Source organism: Triticum aestivum, chromosome 7D (genome assembly GCF_018294505.1).
Source record: "Triticum aestivum cultivar Chinese Spring chromosome 7D, IWGSC CS RefSeq v2.1, whole genome shotgun sequence".
NCBI classification, from domain to species: Eukaryota; Viridiplantae; Streptophyta; class Magnoliopsida; order Poales; family Poaceae; genus Triticum; species Triticum aestivum.
In genome coordinates, this window is record NC_057814.1 from 51,644,761 (window position 1) to 51,669,660 (window position 24,900).

Here is a 24,900-nt window from a genome sequence, read left to right on the forward strand (position 1 = left end):
TCTATGAACTAGTAACTAAATCACTAAAAAAGGTTGAGAAATTTTCACTCTGGGCAAGTTGTCGGACACCTTAATGTCGTGCGTCAGAAGTGGTAGGGTGTCTGGACGCCGCGAACCAGGTGCGGGGTACATCGAAGCGTGGGAGATCCATGAGCATATCAGCAGAGGTGACCGGGCCCAAATAACGGCGATACGAGTAGCAAATGTAGCACTAAATGGGAGCGATGTGGGAGGAGACGGAAGGGGCGGGAGCCAAAATGTCAGTGGTGCCAATATTTGAGTGGATGGAAGACTTTATATCACCTTTGGCAAGCGCTAAATAGAGAATGCAACATCCAAAAAATTATGTTCACAAATCTTCAGAGGCAACAACTTCCAAAATTATTGTTGGATCACATCAATGCTCGATGAATTGGATGTGCCAAGTTGCGGGGAAATTCTTCGAACTCGAATGCATACAGTCAACACTCTCTAGCATCTCAAGCCAGCCCCTTAATTCACAAGTCGCTAGAAGCCCGGTAGTGTCCTCGACATTGGGTGCTTGCAAATGCTGCTCTCCATAAACACTCAATACAATTTTAGGGAACACTTTTGTGCACTTTATGATTCTATCTCCAGCCATTGGAAGATTCTCAACAAATGCATATGCAGACGCCATATGCAATTATCTAAAGTGTCACGGTACCTTCTGAAAAGGGAAACAACTCAATAGACCGCCCACATTTCGCCATTGTTGTAAGAAAGGTTCACTGGCCTCTATGTGGTCAGCAATTCGATGGAACAACCATTCAGTCATGCAGAAGCGTCGCTAGAATGCGTACCGCGGGAAGGTGTGACCCGACAGAAAGTAGTCATGCATGAGCTTCTCATTGCCTTCAATTCTATTCCGTTAAAATGCCGCACAACCAACCTGCAATCCCGCATGCTTCCTCTTAGTTCCGGTTACCGCTATCCATTAAGCAACCATCAATATTATCTCGTCTTCTTTGGCGTCTATGATTTCACTCACGGACTCTGAGTTCGAATTTGACAATGAATCTAAAAAACTTCTCTACCAACAGTTCCATCTACACATAATGCAAATCTTATGCCACGACATGAATCTATGAACTAGTAAACTAATTCTACTAGAAAAGGTTGGGGAAATTTACCTTCGGGCAAGTTGTCAAACACCTTAATGTCGCGTGGCAGAAGTGGTAGCACAATCGAAACGTGGGAAGCAACGAATATTTTGAGGTGTGTGAGCGTATCAACAAAGGCGACCAAGGCCAAATCGCGACGGTCCGCACAGGACAGGTGACACGAAAAGGCAGCGGCATGGACATGTGGGCAGCAATAGAAAGAAAGTGAGTCCTACAACATTTGTGGCGTCAATATTTGGCTAAAGATCTGACATTTTTATGAAAATTTATATTGGCGCGATGATGACAAATTTAGTTTGAAAACACGGATATTTCCTGGCAAAAAAGAATGAACTGAGTCGGATTCATCATGCTCGCCAACTAAAACTGCCATCCTCGGTGAACATAATTTACCATAAAAAATGTTTGATTTGCCATGTCTAAATTTTGACGTTTGCTGGATATTCATGTTCCTAAAAAATTATTTCGATCGCGGGACGACGATTCTGCTGAAACAATATTTTTAATCAAAATCAAAATAAAAACGGCTATTACGACAATCGAACGACATTTTCAATCAAAATCGTCATAATAACGGTTATTATAACAGTCGAAACGATATGTACACGACTCTTCTAGAGTTGCTCTTAGCTTGCATGCACGAGGCCACGTGTTTGGCTGAGGTAGCTAGCTATAGCCGTAGCACTGCTAACTTGAACAGATAGCTTCTCGCATAAGCTTTTCACTTCCTCTGGCATTCAACTATCCTCTGCCATGTGTCCTTCACCTTCGCGGCTCTGCCACGCGTGCGTCGGTAAAGGACGCACTAGCTGGGCGCTTCTATTTACTCCTCCCCTTCTCCACCTCCTTTCACTCACCAACGAATCAAGCTAGCTAGGTAAACCGCTGCGTCCAACGTGCAACGGACGATGGCGGGGGAGCCGCGTGCAACGCAAGATGAAGAAGCCGAGTTAGACGCGGCCTGGCGTGCAAGGCAAGAGTCGATGGCGGCGCTGCAGAAGACGATGATGGAGATGTTCGCCGGGCCGGCGGCCGAGCTGCTGCGGCCGGACCAACATCTCCTGCCCGAGCCGGCGGCGTTGAAGAAGACCCTCCAGGGTAAGCAAAGCTAACAACGGTCGTTCCTTGCTTACTTCGTTTCCTTTGATTATTAGTACTACTCCCTCCGTTCCAAAATACTTGTCGTGGTTTTAGTTCAAGTAAATTCTTGTATCCATCCAGATGTGCGCAAGGACCTGCCAACACCCGAGCCGTGGTGGCTGCCGGAGCATCTCGCGGCGCGTGAGACCGCGCTGGCGGGGCAGGAAACCACGGCGGCGCTGTGCGAAGCCGTGGAGGCGCTGCACGGCGACCTCGACGCAGATGGATCAGTCGACGCGTGTCTTATCGAACGCCTGGCCAAGGCGATTCTGGCGGAGTACCAAGCCAGAGAGGCGGACTACGAAGCCCAGCAAGCGCTGCACCAAGCCCTCCGGGTGTTCAAGTAAACTTACTAGTAGTACTACCGCACTTTTGTTCAGTTTGCTGATGAGTACGTGCCGGACTCGATGGCAAGCCTGTTTGCATCGAGCTACGTATAGCGAGCAGGTTTATTTGGAGTCCCTGCTGCTTGCTATCAACGCGTCGTGAACCAGAGTCGTGGGATGGCATGACAACGTCTGGGTCACAGTATACGGGCAAACCTTCATTTGAAGGTTTTAGAGATGACACATACATATTTACTTGAAATGGCAGGTTAATACCATATATAGGTAGGTATGGTGGACACTTATGAAAGAAATTTGACTCAAGGATTTAGGATGCACAGTAATATTCCCACTAAGTACAGAAAAATTTGGCTAGCAAAGAGTATTGAAAAAATCAGACCAAGCCATAGAACAACATAGAAAATGTCAAAGTCGCCACACCAATAGCCAGCTAATAGCTCTTCCTAAAAGACACACGCATTGCCAAGATCTGAAGGGAACCTATAGATCTGGGGACACAAACTCTTACAGCTCTTCGTCAGCGTTGAATCAGACGCCGCCGAGGTAGGAAGAGACCGGAGAAACTTTATTCCAACATGCTATCGCCGCCACCCTCGCCAATGTCACCGGAAAAACAAAACCTAATGAATAAATGGGACGAACGGGTCCCCAGCTCTCTTGCTGCCGTCGAGGCCGTCAGACAGGAAACTGGAGGAGGATCAAAGTGGTGGCGTGTAGGAAAGCTGTGACGATGACAATTCGGGATGGGGGGGGGGGGAATTTGCACTAGCTGTACATCGGGAGCTCATACTATGCCTCGACGCTGGGCTGGCCCATGTAAGGCGAGCGCTGGGTTCCCCCATGGTCGCTCGTGCACAGTTGAACTTTTTATAAAAATAAGAAAAACAGTAAAAAGAATTTGCAAAAAAAAGTCGTGAATTAAAAAATGTTAATGGATTTTGAAAAAAAATCACACACTTAAAAAAATTAATGAATTTGAAAAAAGGAAAAATAAAAAGGAAAAATAAAAAGAAAAGAAAGAAGAACAAAGGAATAGAAAGGTTGTAACTAATCACATCGCTGTGATTTAAAAAATAAATAAAATTCACATCGGTATGATGGTTTAGTTGGCTACCGCCTCTGTTTTTTGGGAGCAGTTTAAAACAGAAATAGGAAGGGGATATGGGCCGGCCCAGCGCGGCACGGGGACGAAACGGGCGTCTTAAGGCCGTTTAGGAATTGTCTTGTACATCCTCTCTCCAACTAAGCCGCCTGGGCCTCAAGATATGGCCCAACGAAGCCCAACTCCAACCCAGTTTCTTTTGGCACGGCACCGCCCATCCAGAAGCGAGCGAGCAGGAACCGGGCCGGAGTCCTCCTTCCCCACGGAGTTCCCCGCGCCGCGCGTCCTAAAATATACCATACCAGGAGAGCCGCCGCCGCCGCCTCTTCCTCTTCGATCCCCCAATCCCCACTTCCCCGTCTCCTTCACCCCTCCCCCCCAAAATCCTCCTAAATTGCCAGTCTGCGCACCTGCCGGCGGAACCCTAGCTCTGGAGCGACTGCCAGATCAGGACGGCTGAATCGGCGGCTCCTTCCCTGGCGCCGCGCTTCGGAGGCTTGCGCCGCTCGGCGCGTCCCCCGCCCGCATCTTTCCTCCGTCTACACCTTCAGGATTCGCGCCGCTCCGCCCCGAGGGCTTTGGAGGTGGAGGCTTGCTGTTGCTGCCCTCCTCTTCACCGCCGTGCCTGTGCGTGCACATGTATGATTTTGACCTTGGTAGCGCTAGTCCCCCTCTGTTCTTGGCCCTTCTGTCGTTGATGCCCCGATGCTATTGCTGCTGTCCTTATGCAATACAATTCATTCATTCACGAACACAATTGATTCTGATTATTCATGCGCCAACTACTATTCTGGTATGCAATTAGTATTTGCTGTTAGATGTCAACGCACCATCAAAACTTCAGAATTTTGTTCTTATAAGCTGCTAACCCTTCAATCCTTGCTAGATAGTCTGTCATGCTTTCAATTTTCAATGTTTCATAGATCACAGACCCCATGTTTAATACTAGTCCATTGCAAGAATTATAATACTCAAGGAGGTGTCCAGGCTCAATAGTGGTCTGTATTTCATAACCATAGGTTTATGCTACTTCTGATGAATTCCTAATAAAATGTTAATTTTTGTTGCAACTTCACACTTTTCAGGAGTCTGATATGCTTGGTCAAGTTTAGTGCAGCCGCCCCCTGTTAATACCATTTTCTCTGACGCACGGTGGTCGGCCGGTAGTCACCTCTACCTTCTGCCGCAGTGTATCCAGGTCAGCATTGCGGCTTCCTCGACACTAAACTTATGCAACCGTCCACCACAATTTTCCTTTGTGACCTATATATACTTACTCGGCATCAGTGACAGTCTTGCTGATCTTAGGCAATCAACATTCTCTCCGCTTTCTTATCAGATGGGTGTTGCTTTGATGATTTAATCTGATAAAGATGACACACTAGGACGTAGATGTACACAGAAAATTTCCAGTTAGTTTGTACATGACCGGATCCTCTCCGTGCAAAAATTGATGATACATAGTTGGTAGGAAAATCTGTGAGGGGCTAAAACTGCAGTTTTCCCTTACTGCCCAATGCAAGTTCCCGGTTTAATTCTGGATTATTAGTGTAGCCTTTAGGTTACGTTTTTATTTGGTAAGCATAGCACCTAATTTACGATGAAGTGCATCCATCAAGCAAATTGTTTGACTGTTAATACAGAGCAAACATATCAGAATAGGTGATATTGGAGTCCATTGGAAGTTGCTCCAATTAAGTTAAGATCAACTAAGTTACTAGGGACCTGGATGCCCTGCAAGATACACAAATCTATCTTTGAAGCACGTGAGATCTAGATGTGCATCCTTCTTTTCAAGGATTCCTGTCTGGTCATAATATATTGTGGTTTAAATGTGGGATTTAAGTGCACAACTAAACTTTAGCTTCCAACAAAACAATGGTGTGTTGGTCTGTACAGCCAGACATTTTTGTTGCATTCCATGCTTTTCGATCAATGATTTTGACGTGTTCGTCCAGCATGTTTACTGTTTTTGTGTTGTAATTGTTCATACATATATTGATGGTCAGTTATGATATGGTTGTCTGTTTGCATAATGGTCAGTTATGTAATGGAGGTCTCTTAATGATGTACTAGGGCATAATGTCGTTGTAGTCAAAGAGCTGCTATTCTTTGTGCACGTGTTGGATGGAACGGGTAGAAGCCATTCTTTAATGTGTGGTTATCCTTAATTTACATCTTCCTTATTTCACATCACGAAAAGTGTTAAGTCCCTCTTTTGTCCACATGAACTGCCCTCCTTTGCCACATAGAAGGCATCGAGCACTCTATGGAAGCATCCAATCTCGCTGCTCTGCCAACTTCGCCTGAACGCTGACTGCCAATGCTCCATATACCGTCATACAATCTTGCCATTCTACCTACTTCGCTGGAACACCGACCGCCGCTCCATCTGAGGTATGCTGGATCACATGCCAAGCTAAATGCATCTCCGTTGTTTTTGAAAAAGACATGATTTTTAGCTTCCATCGTTATTACCTTGCCATGTACGTACAGTCTGCAAAGTTTGCAAACAAAAAGTGAAACCTATAATGATGAGTGATGACTACGGTATTATATCTATTTAATTACCAGGATTAAATCTTCATGACTGCAAACGTTAGACGGTAGTATGCAAGTTTAGAGAGGGACATATCAAGTTTACTATGAACTCAAACAGGACAGGTTTGACAAACAACACACTTCAGGTTCTTTATTTGATTATTATTATTTTAGGGAGCAAAGATGCACACCTGCCTTTCTTGCGCTGTGCTGAGAGTATATAATTTCATTCTGATTAGCTTGTTGGTTGGTAACCTATACTGCTACTAAGTTGCCGTTGCCTTGTCTGATCTGATACTTGTTAGTTGCCAAGCTGTAGTTCTAGATTGCAGCCCTAATATGATGTCGATTATATCTAAAATCAGTGTACACTATGTTTCTGTAGTTATGCTAATTGGATTGGAATGAACATAAATAAACCGAGTATATTTTTACATGGCCTTTTACTATGCTTTTTTGGGTAGGCTGTTTTCAACTGGACTACAAATCAGTGTTATTTTCATGCATGAAAGAAGCGCTCGACCTTATTACTAACTAACATGTAAACATTTGTGCTGTCTTCCTATTCTGATCATGGATTTTAAGCATACTGCTAAAAAAATATTGGCGAGTGTGGCAGGTTTTACCTAATTCAAAACATGGCCAATACTTAATTTCTAGTTTTCATGTTGCCATGTATATCCCATCTAAATTTCTGAAGTTTATGGACATTACAACTAAATTTAGCAGCTGCTGCGAGCGAAACACAATTGGGTTAATTGGTTTTTGTGCAGCGGGAGGGGAGGAATTATATATGGTACAAGCCAACCTGCTCATCTGTTATTTGTTGGATGACATAATGTATTTTTATCTATTCGGTTGTCAAATGGTTCTGTATCAGCAGATCCCTCTGTGTTCTGCAGGTGTATTGTTGATACATGTGAGTTTGGATGATTTAGTTAGATGATGTATTTGTGGGGTCTGGTGCTCATTATAATTGTGTGCCGCTAACAAGGATAAAAGAGAAATTCTCCTGCGTTGTGATTAATGTGTATGACCCTACTCAGCAGGAGCTTAACAGTTAGTGTTTTTGTGGTACTTAACTAGCTTGCAGTGGTAAAGCTGCTGCCTTGTGACCATGAGGTCACGGGTTCAAGTCCTGGAAACAGCCTCTTGCAGAAATGTAGGGAAAGGCTGCGTACAATAGACCCAAAGTGGTCGGACCCTTCCCCAGACCCTGCGCAAGCGGGAGCTACATGCACTGGGGCTGCCCCTTTTATCTTGCTTGCAGTATGGTTTATATGGCTTCTTTGTTAAACGTACAAGGAATACTTATTGTGATATGTCTTTGCAATTTTATAAGCTGACCTCCTTGATTCAGTTTAACAACAATGGTAGATATAGTGGCAAAGTTCCATTGTTGTATATAGCATCAGGATTTTTACAAGAACTTAACATCTCTTTGCTTTACATTTCAGTTACAAATTAAATTCAACATGTCAGTTGAGGAAGCTGCTGAGTTAGCATGGCAGGCTATTTATCATGCAACATTCCTTAACGGAGCTAGTGATGGTATGCATTTTGTTTCTTAGCATCTATCATGATATTTGTTTTGTTCACTCGATAAGCACGATACAACATGCATGCATATTTGTTAAACACCTTATCATTATATCTTCCTTTTGAAGTAGCAAACATAACTATTTGAGTTGCAATTACTTCCGTAAGTTCTTTTTTCAAAGTTTGGCAAAGTTCAGAGATTTTTGGATTTTTCATCACGTAATGCACACCCCTAGCTTGGAATAGAGATTACGTTGGTGTAAACTAAGCCACACCTTTCTGTTTACAAACATAGAGTGTTGTAGAGTATCAAAGGTGTTGTAAAGTATCAAAGGTGTTGTAAAGTATAGACATGGGTCTCGACATCTAGGCAAACCTCCCTACGATTTCTAAAACAATATAAAGCATTATGGTGAATATAGGCGTAGAGAACTAGGTGTGAACCATGACTACAAAAGGCTTATAGATAAGACCTCACTACGAGAAGAAATAAAGAATTTCCAGGTGTGCCAAGAGAAATCACTAGCGGAGGCAAAGGGAGATGGATCCCCGAGATCAGAGTAAACAAGGTCGAAAGGACACTGAGACACTGTCTCGGATTAGAGACATAGTCGGAGACGGATCCAAGAAGACCACATTGAACTAAGGATGAGAGATCACAAGTGACCCAAGGCGATGATGCCATTGCTGAAAATAGCCGGTAGACAACGCACCAGAGGCAGAGGCTGGCGGCGGTGGCGGCAGAGGGACTTGATCCAGCATCCCATGTGCCTGTGCACTCTCCGCACCCTGCCGATTCGGCTTGGTGTTCTTCTCCTGCTTGCGGGTTCTGTGCCACGCACTTGATTAAGCACCCTAGGTTCTCCTACTGTGCGCCCTTGGCCTCGACTTTAGGGAGCGCCTGGTCGGCTCGCCCCGTTCATAATCCATGTACGCGTCGACTGTCAGAGCTCCTGCTCACCATTGGTGGTGCTCGAGCGTGCGGTTATGGTGTCGCACAATAAGGGAACATGGGATGCGGGATTGAGACAATGCTCATAAAAACCCGCAGCAAGGCAAAGGGTTCCTATGTAGACTCGCAGGGAGCGGAGGTGGTCACAAATGTGGACGTTGGCTCCATAGGAGTCTCAACAATGCGCTCATCAGTAAGCGCAACATGAGCAAGAAGATCCGGGATATACTTCTCTAGGAAATACGGAACAATCTCAAGGAAAGTAGCAAAGAGGATAACGATAAACATACAAAATTCACTATGACGAGCCTTCACAAAGGTAATGTACTTAAGAGTCATCGCCGGTGATGATTGACATGTAGAAGTGTTCGGCCATGAGTTGAATGGTGGACCGAAAGTGCAGGATTATGAGCACTCGCCAAAAACCAGTCACAATCACCACTGAGACAAAACGCTCAAACCAGGTATGAGGGTTTGCTTAGGGCCATATGGACAACGACGAAGACGACAAACCATGCCACCAGGAAGAGAACCCAGGTGGTGGCTACATGTTGGCATTCTTGACATCAAGCCGAGAGACAGATTAGCGACGAATAGAAGCCACATTGAGAAGTGTGCGAAGAGTGGTCGTGTGGGCCATATATATATATATATATATATATATATATATATATATATAATATATATATATATGTTGTCACCACTAAACGAGCTTTGTAACGCTCGAGAGTATCATCAGTCTTAACCTTGTAAACCCACTTACAAGTGTTGAGATGAGCATGGGGAAGAAGGGAAATGAGATTCCATGTGTCGAGCAGGCAATAGCATCAATCTTCGATGCCATCACATCCAGCCATTTGGGATGAACAACCTCACGATAAGAAGTCGTCTCGGGAAGAGCTGCACAGTAACCATAGCAGTCAATAGGCACAAGCGAGGCAGAAGCAGGCGAGCTCGAAAGCCATAAGTAGGTTGGTTGGAATAGAGATTATCAGGGTGTAAATTAAGCCACATCTTTCTTTGTACAAACGTACAGTGTTGTAAAGTATCAAAGGTGTTGTAGAGTATAGACATGGGTCTTGACATCTAGGCAAACCTACATACGATTTCTAAAACAATATAAAGCATTATGGTGAATAGGCGTAGAGAACTGAGTGTGAACCATGACAGCAAAAGGCTTATAGATAAGACCTCACTACGAGGAGAAATAAAGTATATCCAGGTGTGTCGAGAGAAGTCACTAGCGGAGGCAAAGGGAGATGGACCCCTGAGATCAGAGTAAACAAGGTCAAAAGGACGCTGAGACACTGTCTCACTATGACTAGGTAACTGGACCACGGATTAGAGACATCGTCGGAGACGGATCGAGGAAGACCATGTTGAACTGAGGATGAGAGATCACAAGCGACCCGAGGCGATGATGCCACTGCTGAAAATAGTTGGTAGACAAGGCAACAGAGGCAGAGACTGGTGGTGGCGGCAAAGGGACTTGATCTAGCATCCCACGTGCATGTGCACTCTCCGTACCCTGCCGGTTCGGCTTGGTGTTCTTCTCCTGCTTGCGGGTTGTGTGGCACGCACTTGATTAAGCACCCCAGGTTCTACTGTGCGCCCTTGGCCTCGACTTTAGGTGGCCCCTGTCGTCGGCTAGCCCCGTTCATAATCCAGGTACGCGTCGACTGTCCTAGCTCCTGCTCACCATTGGTGGTGCTCGAGCGTGCGATTATGGTGTCGCACAACAAGGGAACACGTGATGTGGGATTGAGACAATGCTCATAAAACTCGCAGGGAGCGGAGGTGGTCATCAGTGTGGATGTTGGCTCCATAGGAGTCTTAACAATGCGCTCATCAGTAAGCACAACATGAGCAACAAGATCCTGGATATACTTCTCTAGGAAATACGGAAGAATCTCAAGGAAGTAGCGAAGAGTACCAAGATCAGACATACAAAATTCACTATACTTTAGAGTCGTCGCTGGTGATGATCGACATGTAGAAGAAGGGTTCGGCCACGAGATGAATGGTGGACCGAAAGTGCAGGATCATGAGCACTCGCCAAAAACCAGTCGCAATCACCACTGAGACAAAGCACTCAAACCCGGCATGAGGGTTTGCTTAGGGCCATATAGACAACGACGAAGATGACAAACGATGCCATCAAGAAGAGAACCCAGGTGGTGGCTACATGTTGGCATTCTTGACATCAAGTCGAGAGACGGACTAGCGACGAATAGAAGCCACATTGAGAAGTGTGCGAAGAGTGGTCGTGTGGTGATTGCGATAGTCATGACCATGTTCTCACCACTAAACGAGCTTTGTAACGCTTGAGAATATCATCAGTCTTAACCTTGTAACCCACTTATAAGTGCTGAGATGAGCAGGGGGAAGAAGGGAAATGTGATTCAATGTGTCGAGCGGGCAACAGCATCAATCTTCGATGCCATCACATCCAGCAATTTGGGATGAACAACCTCACGATAAGAAGTCGTCTCGGGAAGAGCTGCACAGTAACCATAGTAGTCAATAGGCACAAGCGAGGCAGAAGCGGGCGAGCTCGAAAGCCATAAGTAGGCTAGCTTGGATTAGAGATTACGATGGTGTAAATTAAGCCAGACCTTTCTGTTTACAAACGTACAATGTTGTAGAGTATAGGCATGGGTCTTGACATCTAGGCAAACCTCCCTACGATTTCTAAAACAATATAAAGCATTATGGTGAATAGGCATAGAGAATTGAGTTTGAACCATGACAACAAAAGGCTTATAGATAAGACCTCACTACGAGAAGAAATAATGTATATCCAGGTGGGTCGAGAGAAGTCACTAGCGGAGGCAAAGGGAGATGGACCCCTGTGATCAGAGTAAGCAAGGTCGTAAGGACGCTGAGACACTGTCTCGCTATGACTAGGTAACTGGACCATGGATTAGAGACATCGTCGGAGACAGATATAAGAAGACCACGTTAAACTAAGGATGAGAGATCACAAGCGACCCAAGGCGATGATGCCACTGCTCAAAATAGCTGGTAGACTAGGCAACAGAGGCAAAGACTGGCGGCTGTGGCGGCAGAGGGACTTGATCCATCATCCCACGTGCTTGTGCACTCTTTGTACCCTGCGATTCGGCTTGGTGTTCTTCTCCTGCTTGCGGGTTGTGTGCCACGCACTTGATTAAGCACCCCAGGTTCTCCTACTGTGCGCCCTTGGCCTCGACTTTAGGTAGCGCCTGTCGTCGGCTCGCCCCGTTCATAATCCAGGTACACGTCGACTGTCCGAGCTCCTGCTCACCATTGGTGGTGCTTGAGCGTGCGGTTATGGTGTCGCACAACAAGGGAACACGGGATGTGGGATTGAGACAGTGCTCATAAAACCCGCAGCAAGGTAAAGGTTCCCATGCAGACTCGCAGGGAGCGGAGGTGGTCACAAATGTGGATGTTGGCTCAATAGGAGTCTCAACAATGCGCTCATTAGTAAGAGCAACATGAGCAAGGACATCCTAGATATACTTCTCCAGGAAATACGGAACAATCTCAAGGAAGTAGTGAAGAGGACCAAGATCAGACATACAAAATTCACTATGGCGAGCCTTGACAAAAGGTAATGTAGTTAAGAGTCGTCGCCGGTGATGATTGACATGTAGAAGAAGTGTTCGACCACGAGTTGAATGGTGGACCAAAAGTGCAGGATCATGAGCACTCGCCAAAAACCAGTCGCAATCACCACTGAGACAAAGTGCTCAAGCCAGGCACGAGGGTTTGCTTAGGGCGATATATAGACAACGACGAAGATGACAAACCATGCCATCAGGAAGAGAACCTAGGTGGTGGATACATGTTGGCATTCTTGACATCAAGCTGACAGACAGACTAGCGGCGAATAGAAGCCACATTGAGAAGTGTGCGGAGAGTGGTCGTGTGGGCCATATATATATATATATATATATATATATATATATAGGAGAAAACGTCTCATCGTAGTCATGACCATGTTGTCACCACTAAACGAGCTTTGTAACGCTTGAGAGTATCATCGTCTTAACCTTGTAAAGCCACTTACAAGTGCTGAGATGAGCACGGGGAAGAAGGGAAATGAGATTCCATGTGTCGAGCGGGCAAGAGCATCAATCTTCGATGCCATCACATCCAGCCATTTGGGATGAACAACCTCAAGATAAGAAGTCGTCTCAGAAAGTGCTGCACAGTAACCATAGCACTCAATAGGCACAAGCGAGGCAGAAGCGGGCGAGCTGGAAAGCCATAAGTAGGCTAGCTTGGATTAGAGATAACGATTGTGTAAATTAAGCCACACCTTTCTGTTTACAAACGTACAGGGTTGTAGATTATAGACATGGGTCTTGACATCTAGGCAAACCTTCCTACGATTTCTAAAACAATATAAAGCATTATGGTGAATAGGCGTAGAGAACTGAGTGTGAACCATGACAGCAAAAGGCTTATAGATAAGACCTCACTACGAGAAGAAATAAAGTATATCCAGGTGTGTCGAGAGAAGTCACTAGCGGAGGCAAAGGGAGATGGACCCCTGAGATCAGAGTGAACAAGGTCGAAAGGACGCTGAGACACTGTCTTACTATGACTAGGTAACTGGACCACGGATTAGAGACATCGTTGGAGACGGATCCAAGAAGACCACGTTTAACTAGGGATGAGAGATCACAAGTGACCCAAGGCGATGATGCCACTACTGAAAATAGCTGGTAAACAAGGCAACAGAGGCAGGCAGAGACTGGCGGCAGAGAGACTTGGTCCAGCATCCCACGTGCATGTGCACTCTCAGTACCCTGTGAGTCGGCTAGGTGTTCTTCTCCTGCTTGCGGGTTGTGTGCCACGCATTTGATTAAGCACCCCAGGTTCTCCTATTGTGCGCCCTTGGCCTCGACTTTAGGTAGCGCCTGTCGTCGGCTCGCCCCGTTCATAATCCAGGTACGCGTCGACTGTCCGAGCTCCTGCTCACCATTGGTGGTGCTCGAGCGTGCGGTTATGGTGTCGCACAACAAGGGAACACGGGATGTGGGATTGAGACAGTGCTCATAACACACGCAGCAAGGTAAAGGTTCCTATGCAGACTCGCGGAGCGGAGGTGGTCATAAATGTGGATGTTGGCTCCATAGGAGTCTCAACAATGCGCTCATCAGTAAGAGCAACATGAGCAAGAAGATCCTGGATATACTTCTCCAGGAAATACGGAACAATCTCAAGGAAGTAGCGAAGAGGACCAAGATCAGACATACAAAATTAACTACGACGAGCCTTCACAAAGGTAATGTAGTTAAGAGTTGTCGCTGGTGATGATCGACATGTAGAAGAAGTGTTCGACCACGAGTTGAATGGTGGACCGAAAGTGCAGGATCATGAGCACTCGCCAAAAACCACTCGCAATCACCACTGAGACAAAGCGCTCAAACCAGGCACGAGGGTTTGCTTAGGGCCATATAGACAGCGAGGAAGACGACAAACCATGCCGTCAGGAAGAGAACCTAGGTGGTGGCTACATGTTGGCATTCTTGACAGACATCAAGCTGAGAGACAGATAAGGGGCGAATAGAAGCCACATTGAGAAGTGTGCGGAGAGTGGTCGTGTGGGCCATATATATATACGAGAAAATGTCTCATCGTAGTCATGACCATGTTCTCACCACTAAACCTTGTAAACGCACTTACAAGTGCTGAGATGAGCACGGGGAAGAAGGGAAATGAGATTCCATGTGTCGAGCGGGCAAGAGCATCAATCTTCGATGCCATCACATCCAGCCATTTGAGATGAACAACCTCAAGATAAGAAGTCGTCTTGGGAAGAGCTGCACAGTAACCATAGCAGTCAATAGGCACAAACGAGGCAGAAGCGGGCGAGCTGGAAAGCCATAAGTAAGCTAGCTTGGATTAGAGATTACGATGGTGTAAATTAAGCCACACCTTTCTATTTACAAACGTACAGTGTTGTAGAGTATAGACATGGGTCTTGACATCTAGGCAAACCTCCCTACGATTTCTAAAACAATATAAAGCATTATGATGAATAGGCGTAGAGAACTGAGTGTGAACCATGACAACAAAAGGCTTATAGATAAGACCTCACTACGAGAAGAAATAAAGTATATCCAGGTGTGTCGAGAGAAGTCACTAGCGGAGGGCAAAGGGAGATGGACCCCTGAGATCAGAGTAAACAAGGTCGAAAGGACGCTAAGACACTGTCTCGCTATGACTGGGTAATTGGACCACGGATTAGAGACATCGTTGGTGACGGATCCAAGAAGACCACGTTCAACTAAGGATGAGAGATCACAAGTGACCCAAGGCGATGATGCCACTGCGAAAAATAGCTAGTAAACAAGGCAACAGAGGCAGAGACTGGCGGCTGTGGAGGCAGAGGGACTTGGTCCAGCATCCCACGTGCATGTGCACTCTCAGTACCCTGTGAGTCGGCTAGGTGTTCTTCTCCTGCTTGCGGGTTGTGTGCCACGCATTTGATTAAGCACCCCAGGTTCTCCTATTGTGCGCCCTCAGCCTCGACTTTAGGTAGCGCCTGTCGTCGGCTCGCCCCGTTCATAATCCAGGTACGCGTCGACTGTCCGAGCTCCTGCTCACCATTGGTGGTGCTCGAGCGTGCGGTTATGGTGTCGCACAACAAGGGAACACGGGATGTGGGATTGAGACAGTGCTCATAGAAACCCGCAGCAAGGTAAAGGTTCCTATGCAGACTCGCGGAGCGGAGGTGGTCATAAATGTGGATGTTGGCTCCATAGGAGTCTCAACAATGCGCTCATCAGTAAGAGCAACATGAGCAAGAAGATCCTGGATATACTTCTCCAGGAAATACGGAACAATCTCAAGGAAGTAGCGAAGAGGACCAAGATCAGACATACAAAATTAACTACGACGAGCCTTCACAAAGGTAATGTAGTTAAGAGTTGTCGCTGGTGATGATCGACATGTAGAAGAAGTGTTCGACCACGAGTTGAATGGTGGACCGAAAGTGCAGGATCATGAGCACTCGCCAAAAACCACTCGCAATCACCACTGAGACAAAGCGCTCAAACCAGGCACGAGGGTTTGCTTAGGGCCATATAGACAGCGAGGAAGACGACAAACCATGCCGTCAGGAAGAGAACCTAGGTGGTGGCTACATGTTGGCATTCTTGACAGACATCAAGCTGAGAGACAGATAAGGGGCGAATAGAAGCCACATTGAGAAGTGTGCGGAGAGTGGTCGTGTGGGCCATATATATATACGAGAAAATGTCTCATCGTAGTCATGACCATGTTCTCACCACTAAACCTTGTAAACGCACTTACAAGTGCTGAGATGAGCACGGGGAAGAAGGGAAATGAGATTCCATGTGTCGAGCGGGCAAGAGCATCAATCTTCGATGCCATCACATCCAGCCATTTGAGATGAACAACCTCAAGATAAGAAGTCGTCTTGGGAAGAGCTGCACAGTAACCATAGCAGTCAATAGGCACAAGCGAGGCAGAAGCGGGCGAGCTGGAAAGCCATAAGTAAGCTAGCTTGGATTAGAGATTACGATGGTGTAAATTAAGCCACACCTTTCTATTTACAAACGTACAGTGTTGTAGAGTATAGACATGGGTCTTGACATCTAGGCAAACCTCCCTACGATTTCTAAAACAATATAAAGCATTATGATGAATAGGCGTAGAGAACTGAGTGTGAACCATGACAACAAAAGGCTTATAGATAAGACCTCACTACGAGAAGAAATAAAGTATATCCAGGTGTGTCGAGAGAAGTCACTAGCGGAGGGCAAAGGGAGATGGACCCCTGAGATCAGAGTAAACAAGGTTGAAAGGACGCTAAGACACTGTCTCGCTATGACTGGGTAATTGGACCACGGATTAGAGACATCGTTGGTGACGGATCCAAGAAGACCACGTTCAACTAAGGATGAGAGATCACAAGTGACCCAAGGCGATGATGCCACTGCGAAAAATAGCTAGTAAACAAGGCAACAGAGGCAGAGACTGGCGGCTGTGGAGGCAGAGGGACTTGATCCAGCATCCCACGTGCATGTGCACTCTCCATACCCTGCGATTCGGCTTGGTGTTCTTCTCCTGCTTGCGGGTTGTGTGCCACGCACTCGATTAAGCACCCCAGGTTCTCCTACTGTGCGCCCTCAGCCTCGACTTTAGGTAGCGCCTGTCGTTGGCTCGCCCCGTTCATAATCCAGGTACGCGTCGACTGTCCGAGCTCCTGCTCACCATTGGTGGTGCTCGAGCGTGCGGTTATGGTGTTGCACAACAAGGGAACACGGGATGTGGGATTAAGATAGTGCTCATAGAAACCCGCAGCAAGGCAAAGGTTTCTTATGCAGACTCGCAGGGAGCGGAGGTGGTCACAAATGTGGACGTTGGCTCCACAGGAGTCTCGACAATGCGCTCATCAGTAAGAGCAACATGAACAAGAAGATCCTGAATATACTTCTCCAGGAAATACGGAACAATCTCAAGGAAGTAGCGAAGAGGACGAAGATCAGACATACAAAATTCACTATGACGAGCCTTCACAAAGGTAATGTACTTAAGAGTCGTCGCCGGTGACGATCGACATGTAGAAGAAGTGTTCGGCCACGAGTTGAATGGTGGACGAAAGTGTTGGATCATGAGCACTCGCCAAAAACCAGTCGCAATCACCACTGAGACAAAGCGCTCAAACCAGGCACGAGGGTTTGCTTAGGGCCATATAGACAGCGAGGAAGACGACAAACCATGCCATCAGGAAGAGAACCCAGGTGGTGGCTACATGTTGGCATTCTTGACATCAAGCTGAGAGACAGACTAGCGGCGAATAGAAGCCACATTGAGAAGTGTGCGAAGAGTGGTCGTGTGGGCCATATATATAGGAGAAAACATCTCATGGTAGTCATGACCATGTTCTCACCACTAAATGAGCTTTGTAATGCTCGAGAGTATTATCAATCTTAACCTTGTAAACCCACTTACAAGTGCTGAGATGGGCATGGGGAAGAAGGGAAATGAGATTCCATGTGTCGAGCGGGCAACATCAATCTTCGATGCCATCACATCCAGCCATTTGGGATGAACAACCTCACGATAAGAAGTCGTCTGGGAAGAGCTGCACAGTAACCATAGCAGTCAATAGGCACAAGCGGGCGAGCTCGAAAGCCATAGGTAGGCTAGCTGGGAATAGAGATTACGATGGTGTAAATTAAGCGACACCTTTCTGTTTATAAACGTACAGTGTTGTAGAGTATCAAAGGTGTTGTAGAGTATAGACATGGGTCTTGACATCTAGGCAAACCTCCATACGATTTTTAAAACAATATAAAGCATTATGGTGAATAAGCATAGAGAACTGAGTGTGAACCATGACAGCAAAAAGCTTATAGATAAGACCTCACTACGAGAAGAAATAAAGTATATCTAGGTGTGGCGAGAGAAGTCACTAGCGGAGGCAAAGGGAGATGGACCCCCGAGATCAGAGTAAACAAGGTTGAAAGGACGCTGAGACACTGTCTCGCTATGACTAGGTAACTGGACCATGGATTAGAGACATCGTCGGAGATGGATCCAAGAAGACCACGTTGAACTAAAGGATGAGAGATCACAAGGGTCCCAAGGCGATGATGCCACTGCTGAAAATAGCTGGTAGACAAGGCAACAATGGCAGAGACCGGTGGCGGCGGCAGAGGGACTTGATCCAGCATCCCATGTGCCTGTGCACTCTCCGCACCCTGCCGATTCGGCTTGGTGTTCTTCTCCTTCTCGCGAGTTGTGTGCCGCGCACTTGATTAAGGATTAACTAGTAGGCTTGGTGCCATAGCGTGGTCGGGTCATCAGGGTGAGCAGCGGCGGGCGAAGTTGGGCTTGGCCACGATGCTGCTGAAGGGAAGGTGGTCCGCCGGGGCTCGTGCCTCCCAACCAATGCTACCGATCACTGCTCGTCGGTCGTCGTCCTTCATTCCCAATCTAGGCTGCGCAAAGTGAGAAATAAACAATTGCTCGGAAAGCTTCGGTTTGAGCGTTGGTTTTGATGACAGTTCTTCCCCCAGTTTTTGCCTCTTCGTTTCATTGTTTTCTTGATTATCGGATGACGATGAAGAGGAAGGATCTTGAGGAAGAGTTAAGAACAAGGTGATCTCATTCTGATTTTCCTAGGTTATTTTCCTCTGTTGCTTGCAAAGATTGAGTTGGCACTCATAAAATATGCCTCGGTGCACCCCCTTCTCGTTGCTTGCAAAGGCAGATCCCACGACCTCACACGTGCTTTTAGTAATTTATATGCTATAGATTTTCTCTTTTGGTTAGATGCATGCACACATACGCTTTTATGCAGTGCTTCAAGTAATCTGGACATTTAGTGGTTTATGTGTGAAGATACAAGAAGATTTATGATCTTGTTAAGGAGCATGTTGAGAGGTCTGAAGGAGGAGGGGCAGGGTTGGAAGCAATGAATGTAATATAAATACTTGCACTGCACTATATGATTTTTCATGTGCAAAATAGAATCACCCTGAGTGTAGCTTTTGATTTACTCAGGTCGAGATGGGCAGCTGCAAATTCACTGGTTCACTGACCTAAATTATTTCTATCTTAACTATTTATTGGTTTACTGAACTAAATCTTTCTACTCAGGTTCATTTGTGTATCACCTTTGTTTTGAAAAAAAAATGCAAGCTTTATCATGTTTGTCATTAATAGATCAATGAAGCAACAAAATATTGGTTGGACCAATTCCCGATAGCCGTCTTCTTTAACCTGCTTCAGAATCAGAATCAGGAAAGACTGGGCTGGAGAATCAGGAAGGTCCATGATATTTAAGTAGGCAAGAATCCCATTGTATTCTTCCCTGGAAAGTCACTATCCCTGTGACAAATAGTATGCCTTGCGGTTTTTTTTTTCTGAACATCTATCTCCAGATAAAGCTTTTTTTCTGAACTGGCTTCGACGAGGTGGAACTCAAGGGCTATACGGCAGTCATCCACGTCAGTGTGTACCAGACAATCGAAGTATGCCAATACTGGAACGGGTGTGTTTTAATATAATTTTTCCTCTTATTGCTTGGTGGGGATCATGTAGGCATCCTATTTTGTTCAGTAAGTAGAGTTAAATTTGGGCTGGGCATAAACACCAATATCTTGCAACATGAACAACTTGTTACAGCTGAAGCAGCATTACAATTGACACTCAGAACTAGGCTATAATCGAACTTGTTCAGACCTTGCACCTGCTTTAAGCTCTGCGTGTTTTGCTGCTTTTCCTCTGTCATTCTCGGATATGCATTCAACTGTAGATGATTCAGCCAAATGAAGTATACAAAGTTTTGTCTCTAACCTGTCCTTTCTATGTATCGCTCCTTTGATTTCCCACGAAATCATTATTCTTCTGATGACTGAGGAATATATTCTCGCTTGTTACTCCCTCCGATCCATAATAAGTGTTGCAGCTTTGAATTAAGGTTGAACTAACCTTAGTTCAAAACTGTGACGCTTATTTTGGATCGAGGGAGTATTACACTTGATTTCTTCGGAGAAAGAATACTAACTTTATACATTGTTCTTCTGATAACTGAGAAATATATTGTGGCTCATCTCGTGGCAAGGCTACTACGATCCATACTTTGTCAAGTATAAAGTATTATTGAGAGTATGAAGTTTGTTTATTTATAGTGTACTGCTCTTCTATCTTCAGGAGATTGGAGCAAAACTATCAGAAATCAGGTTGGATTACCCACCCCTTAACAAAGAAGTCATACAGGATGTAAGAAATCTATGGGAGGATCCATCCATCCAGGTGAAAAGAAGTTCATATTTCTGTAAATGTGTATACTGTCAAACAACCAGCTTTATTATAAATAAATGCATTTGTAGGAAACTTACTTGTGGAAGTGTGCTGCAAGTTCCTGACTGTGCAGAGTACTTCATGGAGAATCCGGACCGATTAGCTGAAGCAGATTACGTACCAACAAAGGTCTGCACTTATCCATAATCCAATTCTTGTCTGGAGACATTTATTTACCATGCATGTTTCTTCTTGTTGCGGTTGTGTTTGCTCAGTTTCGGCTGCATGAGGTACCTAAATGAGATGGTCTATTCAACCTATGCTGAAAATGGTGTACATGCATACTAATCAAATATATAGTTGGGCAAAGCATCTTCTTATGATGCCACTCGGCAGCCTCTTTGGGCGAGCCTGCCCTGTGAAGAAAGCCTCCTCGGCAGGAAACTGAATGAAATTGAGACAGAATTTGCATTGTTTTCACACACCCAAAAAAATTACTGTGTTGTAGCACCATTTCAGTTTCATTATGAACATAAGATTGATGAGTTTAAAACTTGGAGCACAAGTGTTTCAAAGTGAATCCTGAAAATGAGATGCATGCTGAGTAGAAGTCTTTCAAATACTTGAGGAACTAAATTGAACGAATTCACTTGTATGCTTCTGATAATCATGTGAAGCTACTGTGCCTGTTTTTACAGTCTTGCGTTCAGTGTGGGTCTGAATGTAATGGCGAGCAGCCTGCCTGCCAAAGCTGTTGTGAAACGATCCATCTGAATCTTGGAACGAATAATATTGTTGTATCTCCAGTTTCTACGTTGCAGCAATGGGTAGTTGTGCTTTAGTTCCTTTAGCTATTTTTTTTAACATGTGGTTCCTTTAGCTTTTTGGTCTCAAGTCTTTCTGACTATTATAGCTGCACAAATTTGACAATAGATGCTGAAATGCTATGTGTTCTCTATCATTATATTTATCGCTTAAAGGGGAAGGGGTTTTCACAGGAGCACATAGGCGAGGGAGGGCATGGCCGAACTGGAGGTTGTTTCATGGCGAGGGCAAGCTAGGGCAGAGACATGCAACGACGAGAGTTGCAACCGTCAGGGGACATCATCACCTTATAAAATGCCCACTCACAATGGCTAGATGCTGCTCTTTTCCTCTCCATTGTCATTGACGCAATTACAGTTGCAGATTTAAGCCTCTTTGATCCTCTCCTGTAATCTGGCAATGATATCAGCACATAAATTCATTCAGTTCTTCCAGCGTGCATAGCATTCAACTCTCTGTGCAGGTTGTTCACCAGTGATCTAGTTTGCTAAAAGGCATATTATTTGTTTCAGACCTGGAATTGCTTATGTGCTGGCAAAACATGATAAGCAGGAATTGAACCTCACCCATTCATCAACGAATTTATTCCATCTGTCAAAGAGATGATGACATCTATGCCTATTGTTTCCTGATAAAAAATCTTCGAGGTACGCCTCACAGGGCACTGATTCAAGGTACACCCAACGTCATCTATGATCAGAGGAAAAATTTCTGTATGGACTCCATGAAACCGAGGAGGTATGTAACTACTATATATCATAGGCTTCTATGTTCGACAAGCTTTGGTAATGATATGAGATGGTCACTTTCATTGAGTTTGTTCAGAAGGGGTGTGGATCTATTATGTTTAATTTTGCCCCATGACGTATTCTTGCAAATCCCAGGAACTGATCAGATTAATAGAGAAGTATGATGTCCAGTTGTATGGAAATATTTCATACATTCAGGACTACAGTCATGGGAAGATTGTTTCTAGAGGATCAATGAAGATTTAATGAACTTTGCATAATTTTTATTGTCTAGCATTTGACCTTTGTTATGTTGCAACCTACAGTATGGACAGGATACTGAAAGTAGTTTCTCGGATATTTAAACAAATGACGATGACATAAATTCTTTTGATGCTTTCTCTAGGAAGGTAGGTATATTTGAACAAATCATCAGCAAAGCATCTGCCCTCCCATCCAGTCCGACTGAAGAGATGAAACAAAGGGAAAAACTCTTCAGGAGGTGGTATATTTCATCATTTTAGCAGCATTAGAGGCAGGACATGTATAAAAAGACATAAGAAGCAGCTAATTGCAAGCACTTCTATTCTATGGGATTTGTAGAGACACTACACGCAGAAAACTAAATCGAATATGTGGACAACAACTAAGAGTCAAATACGTCAATTTAGAACGGAATACATGGATGCATTTTGTACTATTTACTTTATTATCTTGGTTATTCACATCAATGTATTCATTTTCTAAGCTTACTGCAGTATATTCAGAACAAGGGAAAGAGCAGATTACCGCAGTGTATTCAGGAGAAGGAAAACGGCAGTTGTCCAACTTTTCTCCAGGTTATCTATGTTATGCGCTCAGTTTAAGTTTGAACCCTCTTATTTTATATTTTTTGTAGTTGACAGTTTGCTACCCATCTCTGTGCACTAAGCCTTGATGGATCATACATCCACATGTCCTCCTCTGTTTTAAGTATCTTGCTTATAAATCCAAACAAATTAATCAGTGCTGACTGTGTTATCTTCCCAGCTATTCTGCAATTTGCATATGCTGAATTGACTAAATATGCCTATTTGTCCAAGGTCTGAACAAATTAATTCGTCATGTTTGAGATTTTAAACCACAAAAATTGCTATTCTCTATTTTTCTATTCGCTTAATGTAACTTATAAGGTTTCATGCATAGTTTCTTTTTGCTGCAACAAATTCTGTTTTCAACTCGACAATTTGGATCTCAGTGTTTATGTGTATAATTACTCATGCTCTATTCAGCCTAATGCTTTGAGCAAAAGGAATTGGTACTCACTTTGGCAAACAGAGAGAAAGGAATATGTTTTTTTGTTGCTATTGGAGCTCCATCACTCACTGTCAAGTATTGCAAGCAAGCAACTGAAGCAACTACAGTGGCCAATAATGCATATATGAAGATTGATTTACAACAACAGCTCCAACATTTGTACATAATCTTGCATATTGTGTCTCTCTTCGAATCCCTGTTAGTGTGTTTATATACATTAATGTCATATCAAGATGTGTCCATTGCAGTTTTCTCATCTTAAGTTAATACATTATGCAAAAAGTTATTCAATTTATCTATCATCATCTTCATAGGACTAAGAGTTCCTGCAGCAACGCACGGGGTATCATCTAGTTTTAAATATGAATCATATACTTATTCGTGGACGGAGAAAGTATGACACTCCCTCCTTTCGGTTGACATAGCTCAAATATGAAATCTCATCAACCAAGGTAAATTATGAGTGGAGGAATGTATCTCGTACTTTATAAAGCTTACCAAATTAAACCGATGCGTTAATTTGGATTGATTACAGTGCATGCATGCTTGGCTACTAGATGAGTAGAAACATTGTATGCATTGGTGCATGAGTATTTTTTTAATTCTTGCATGTAAAGATTTAATGCGCCTTGAAATTTCAAAGGAAGATGGAGATGAGCCTTTTAAATCAGAAAAACGAAAAAAATTAAGATAAGCCTTCTAAACTGGAAAGAAGAGAGTACTATGTTTCATCAAGATCTAATATGATATGCCTGACGGGAGTTGAGGGTAATTCTACGGTACCCTGTACAAAACTAGATTTAGCGGAGCTGTTTTCCCTTACGTATTTTTCATAGATACGAGACATGTTGAAGTTGCATTTATTGAGAAACGACCGACCATTGACCGGTCATCTCTTTCTGCTACATTAGCCTCTTTGTTCGTGGAAGTGCACGCACGCGTCCTTGGGAACCCGTGATGCCGAAAGTCTAGCTCTGCTGCAGGAGTAGCAATTTTAGTCAAAGTTCCCCTCAAAATATGGTAAAAGAACAGAAGTCTTTAATTCCCAGACGGGGTGATGGATGGGACGGGAGAGGTATTTTGGTCAATGGACGCCACCCCTGCTGCTCGTGCAGTCAATACTCCTACTCCATAGCGGTGCCGTGCCTGCACCCTGCAGCCCGGTAGCTCGCACTGCGTGCGTCCGTCGTCTGGTCACCTCAGCAAAACACAGGCTGTTTGGATGCTACAGTTAGAGTTAGAGTTATTTTCTAAAGTAAAATGCATTCATGGTCATTGAACTTGTATCAAAAGCTCACTTTGATCACTCTATACAAGAATACGGTTAATACGGTCACTATATATGACTTGAGGTGATTCTACGGTCATCCCTCATTGTATAGCTCCGTATTTTACTCTATTGACCGGTCAAACATCACAAAACCCTCTCTCTACCTTTATGTGGGTCCCACTTTTCAGCAGAAAAAATAAATAAAACACTATGCTTTGAAGGGGAAAGAAACCAGGGATCAGC

General features: G+C 44.6%; 1 protein-coding gene across 14 annotated transcripts; it reads left to right on the forward strand.

Annotated features, from left to right (window-relative positions):
• Positions 1-1,981: 1,981 nt before the first annotated feature.
• Positions 1,982-23,700, forward strand: LOC123164783 (uncharacterized). 14 transcript variants are annotated; one of them, XR_006482635.1, is made up of 10 exons: positions 3,998-4,370; positions 4,817-4,929; positions 5,987-6,128; positions 7,730-7,823; positions 19,297-19,786; positions 20,449-20,550; positions 20,628-20,727; positions 21,537-22,101; positions 22,850-22,930; positions 23,363-23,700. XR_006482635.1 is itself a non-coding variant. In XM_044582353.1 (5 exons), the coding sequence occupies exons 1-3, from the start codon at positions 2,051-2,053 to the stop codon at positions 4,860-4,862; spliced, it is 498 nt and encodes a 165-aa protein (XP_044438288.1). In that variant the 5' UTR covers positions 1,982-2,050; the 3' UTR covers positions 4,863-4,929; positions 5,984-6,128; positions 6,306-7,696. The 14 variants fall into 14 exon arrangements, 1 of the variants encoding a protein (XP_044438288.1); XR_006482636.1 differs by having other exon boundaries at positions 3,990-4,370; positions 19,297-19,578; positions 19,677-19,766; positions 21,537-23,700; XR_006482632.1 differs by having other exon boundaries at positions 3,991-4,370; positions 19,297-19,578; positions 19,677-19,786; positions 21,537-23,700.
• The last annotated feature ends 1,200 nt before the right edge of the window (positions 23,701-24,900 follow it).

Excerpts from the sequence above, each read along its gene's own strand:
- LOC123164783 (XM_044582353.1), top strand. The coding sequence starts at position 2,051 with ATGGCGGGGGAGCCGCGTGCAACGCAAGATGAAGAAGCCGAGTTAGAC. Across the intron at positions 2,241-2,363 it reads GTTGAAGAAGACCCTCCAGG|ATGTGCGCAAGGACCTGCCA; the intron begins GTAAGCAAAGCT and ends GTATCCATCCAG. Across the intron at positions 2,626-4,816 it reads CAAGCCCTCCGGGTGTTCAA|GAGTCTGATATGCTTGGTCA; the intron begins GTAAACTTACTA and ends CACACTTTTCAG.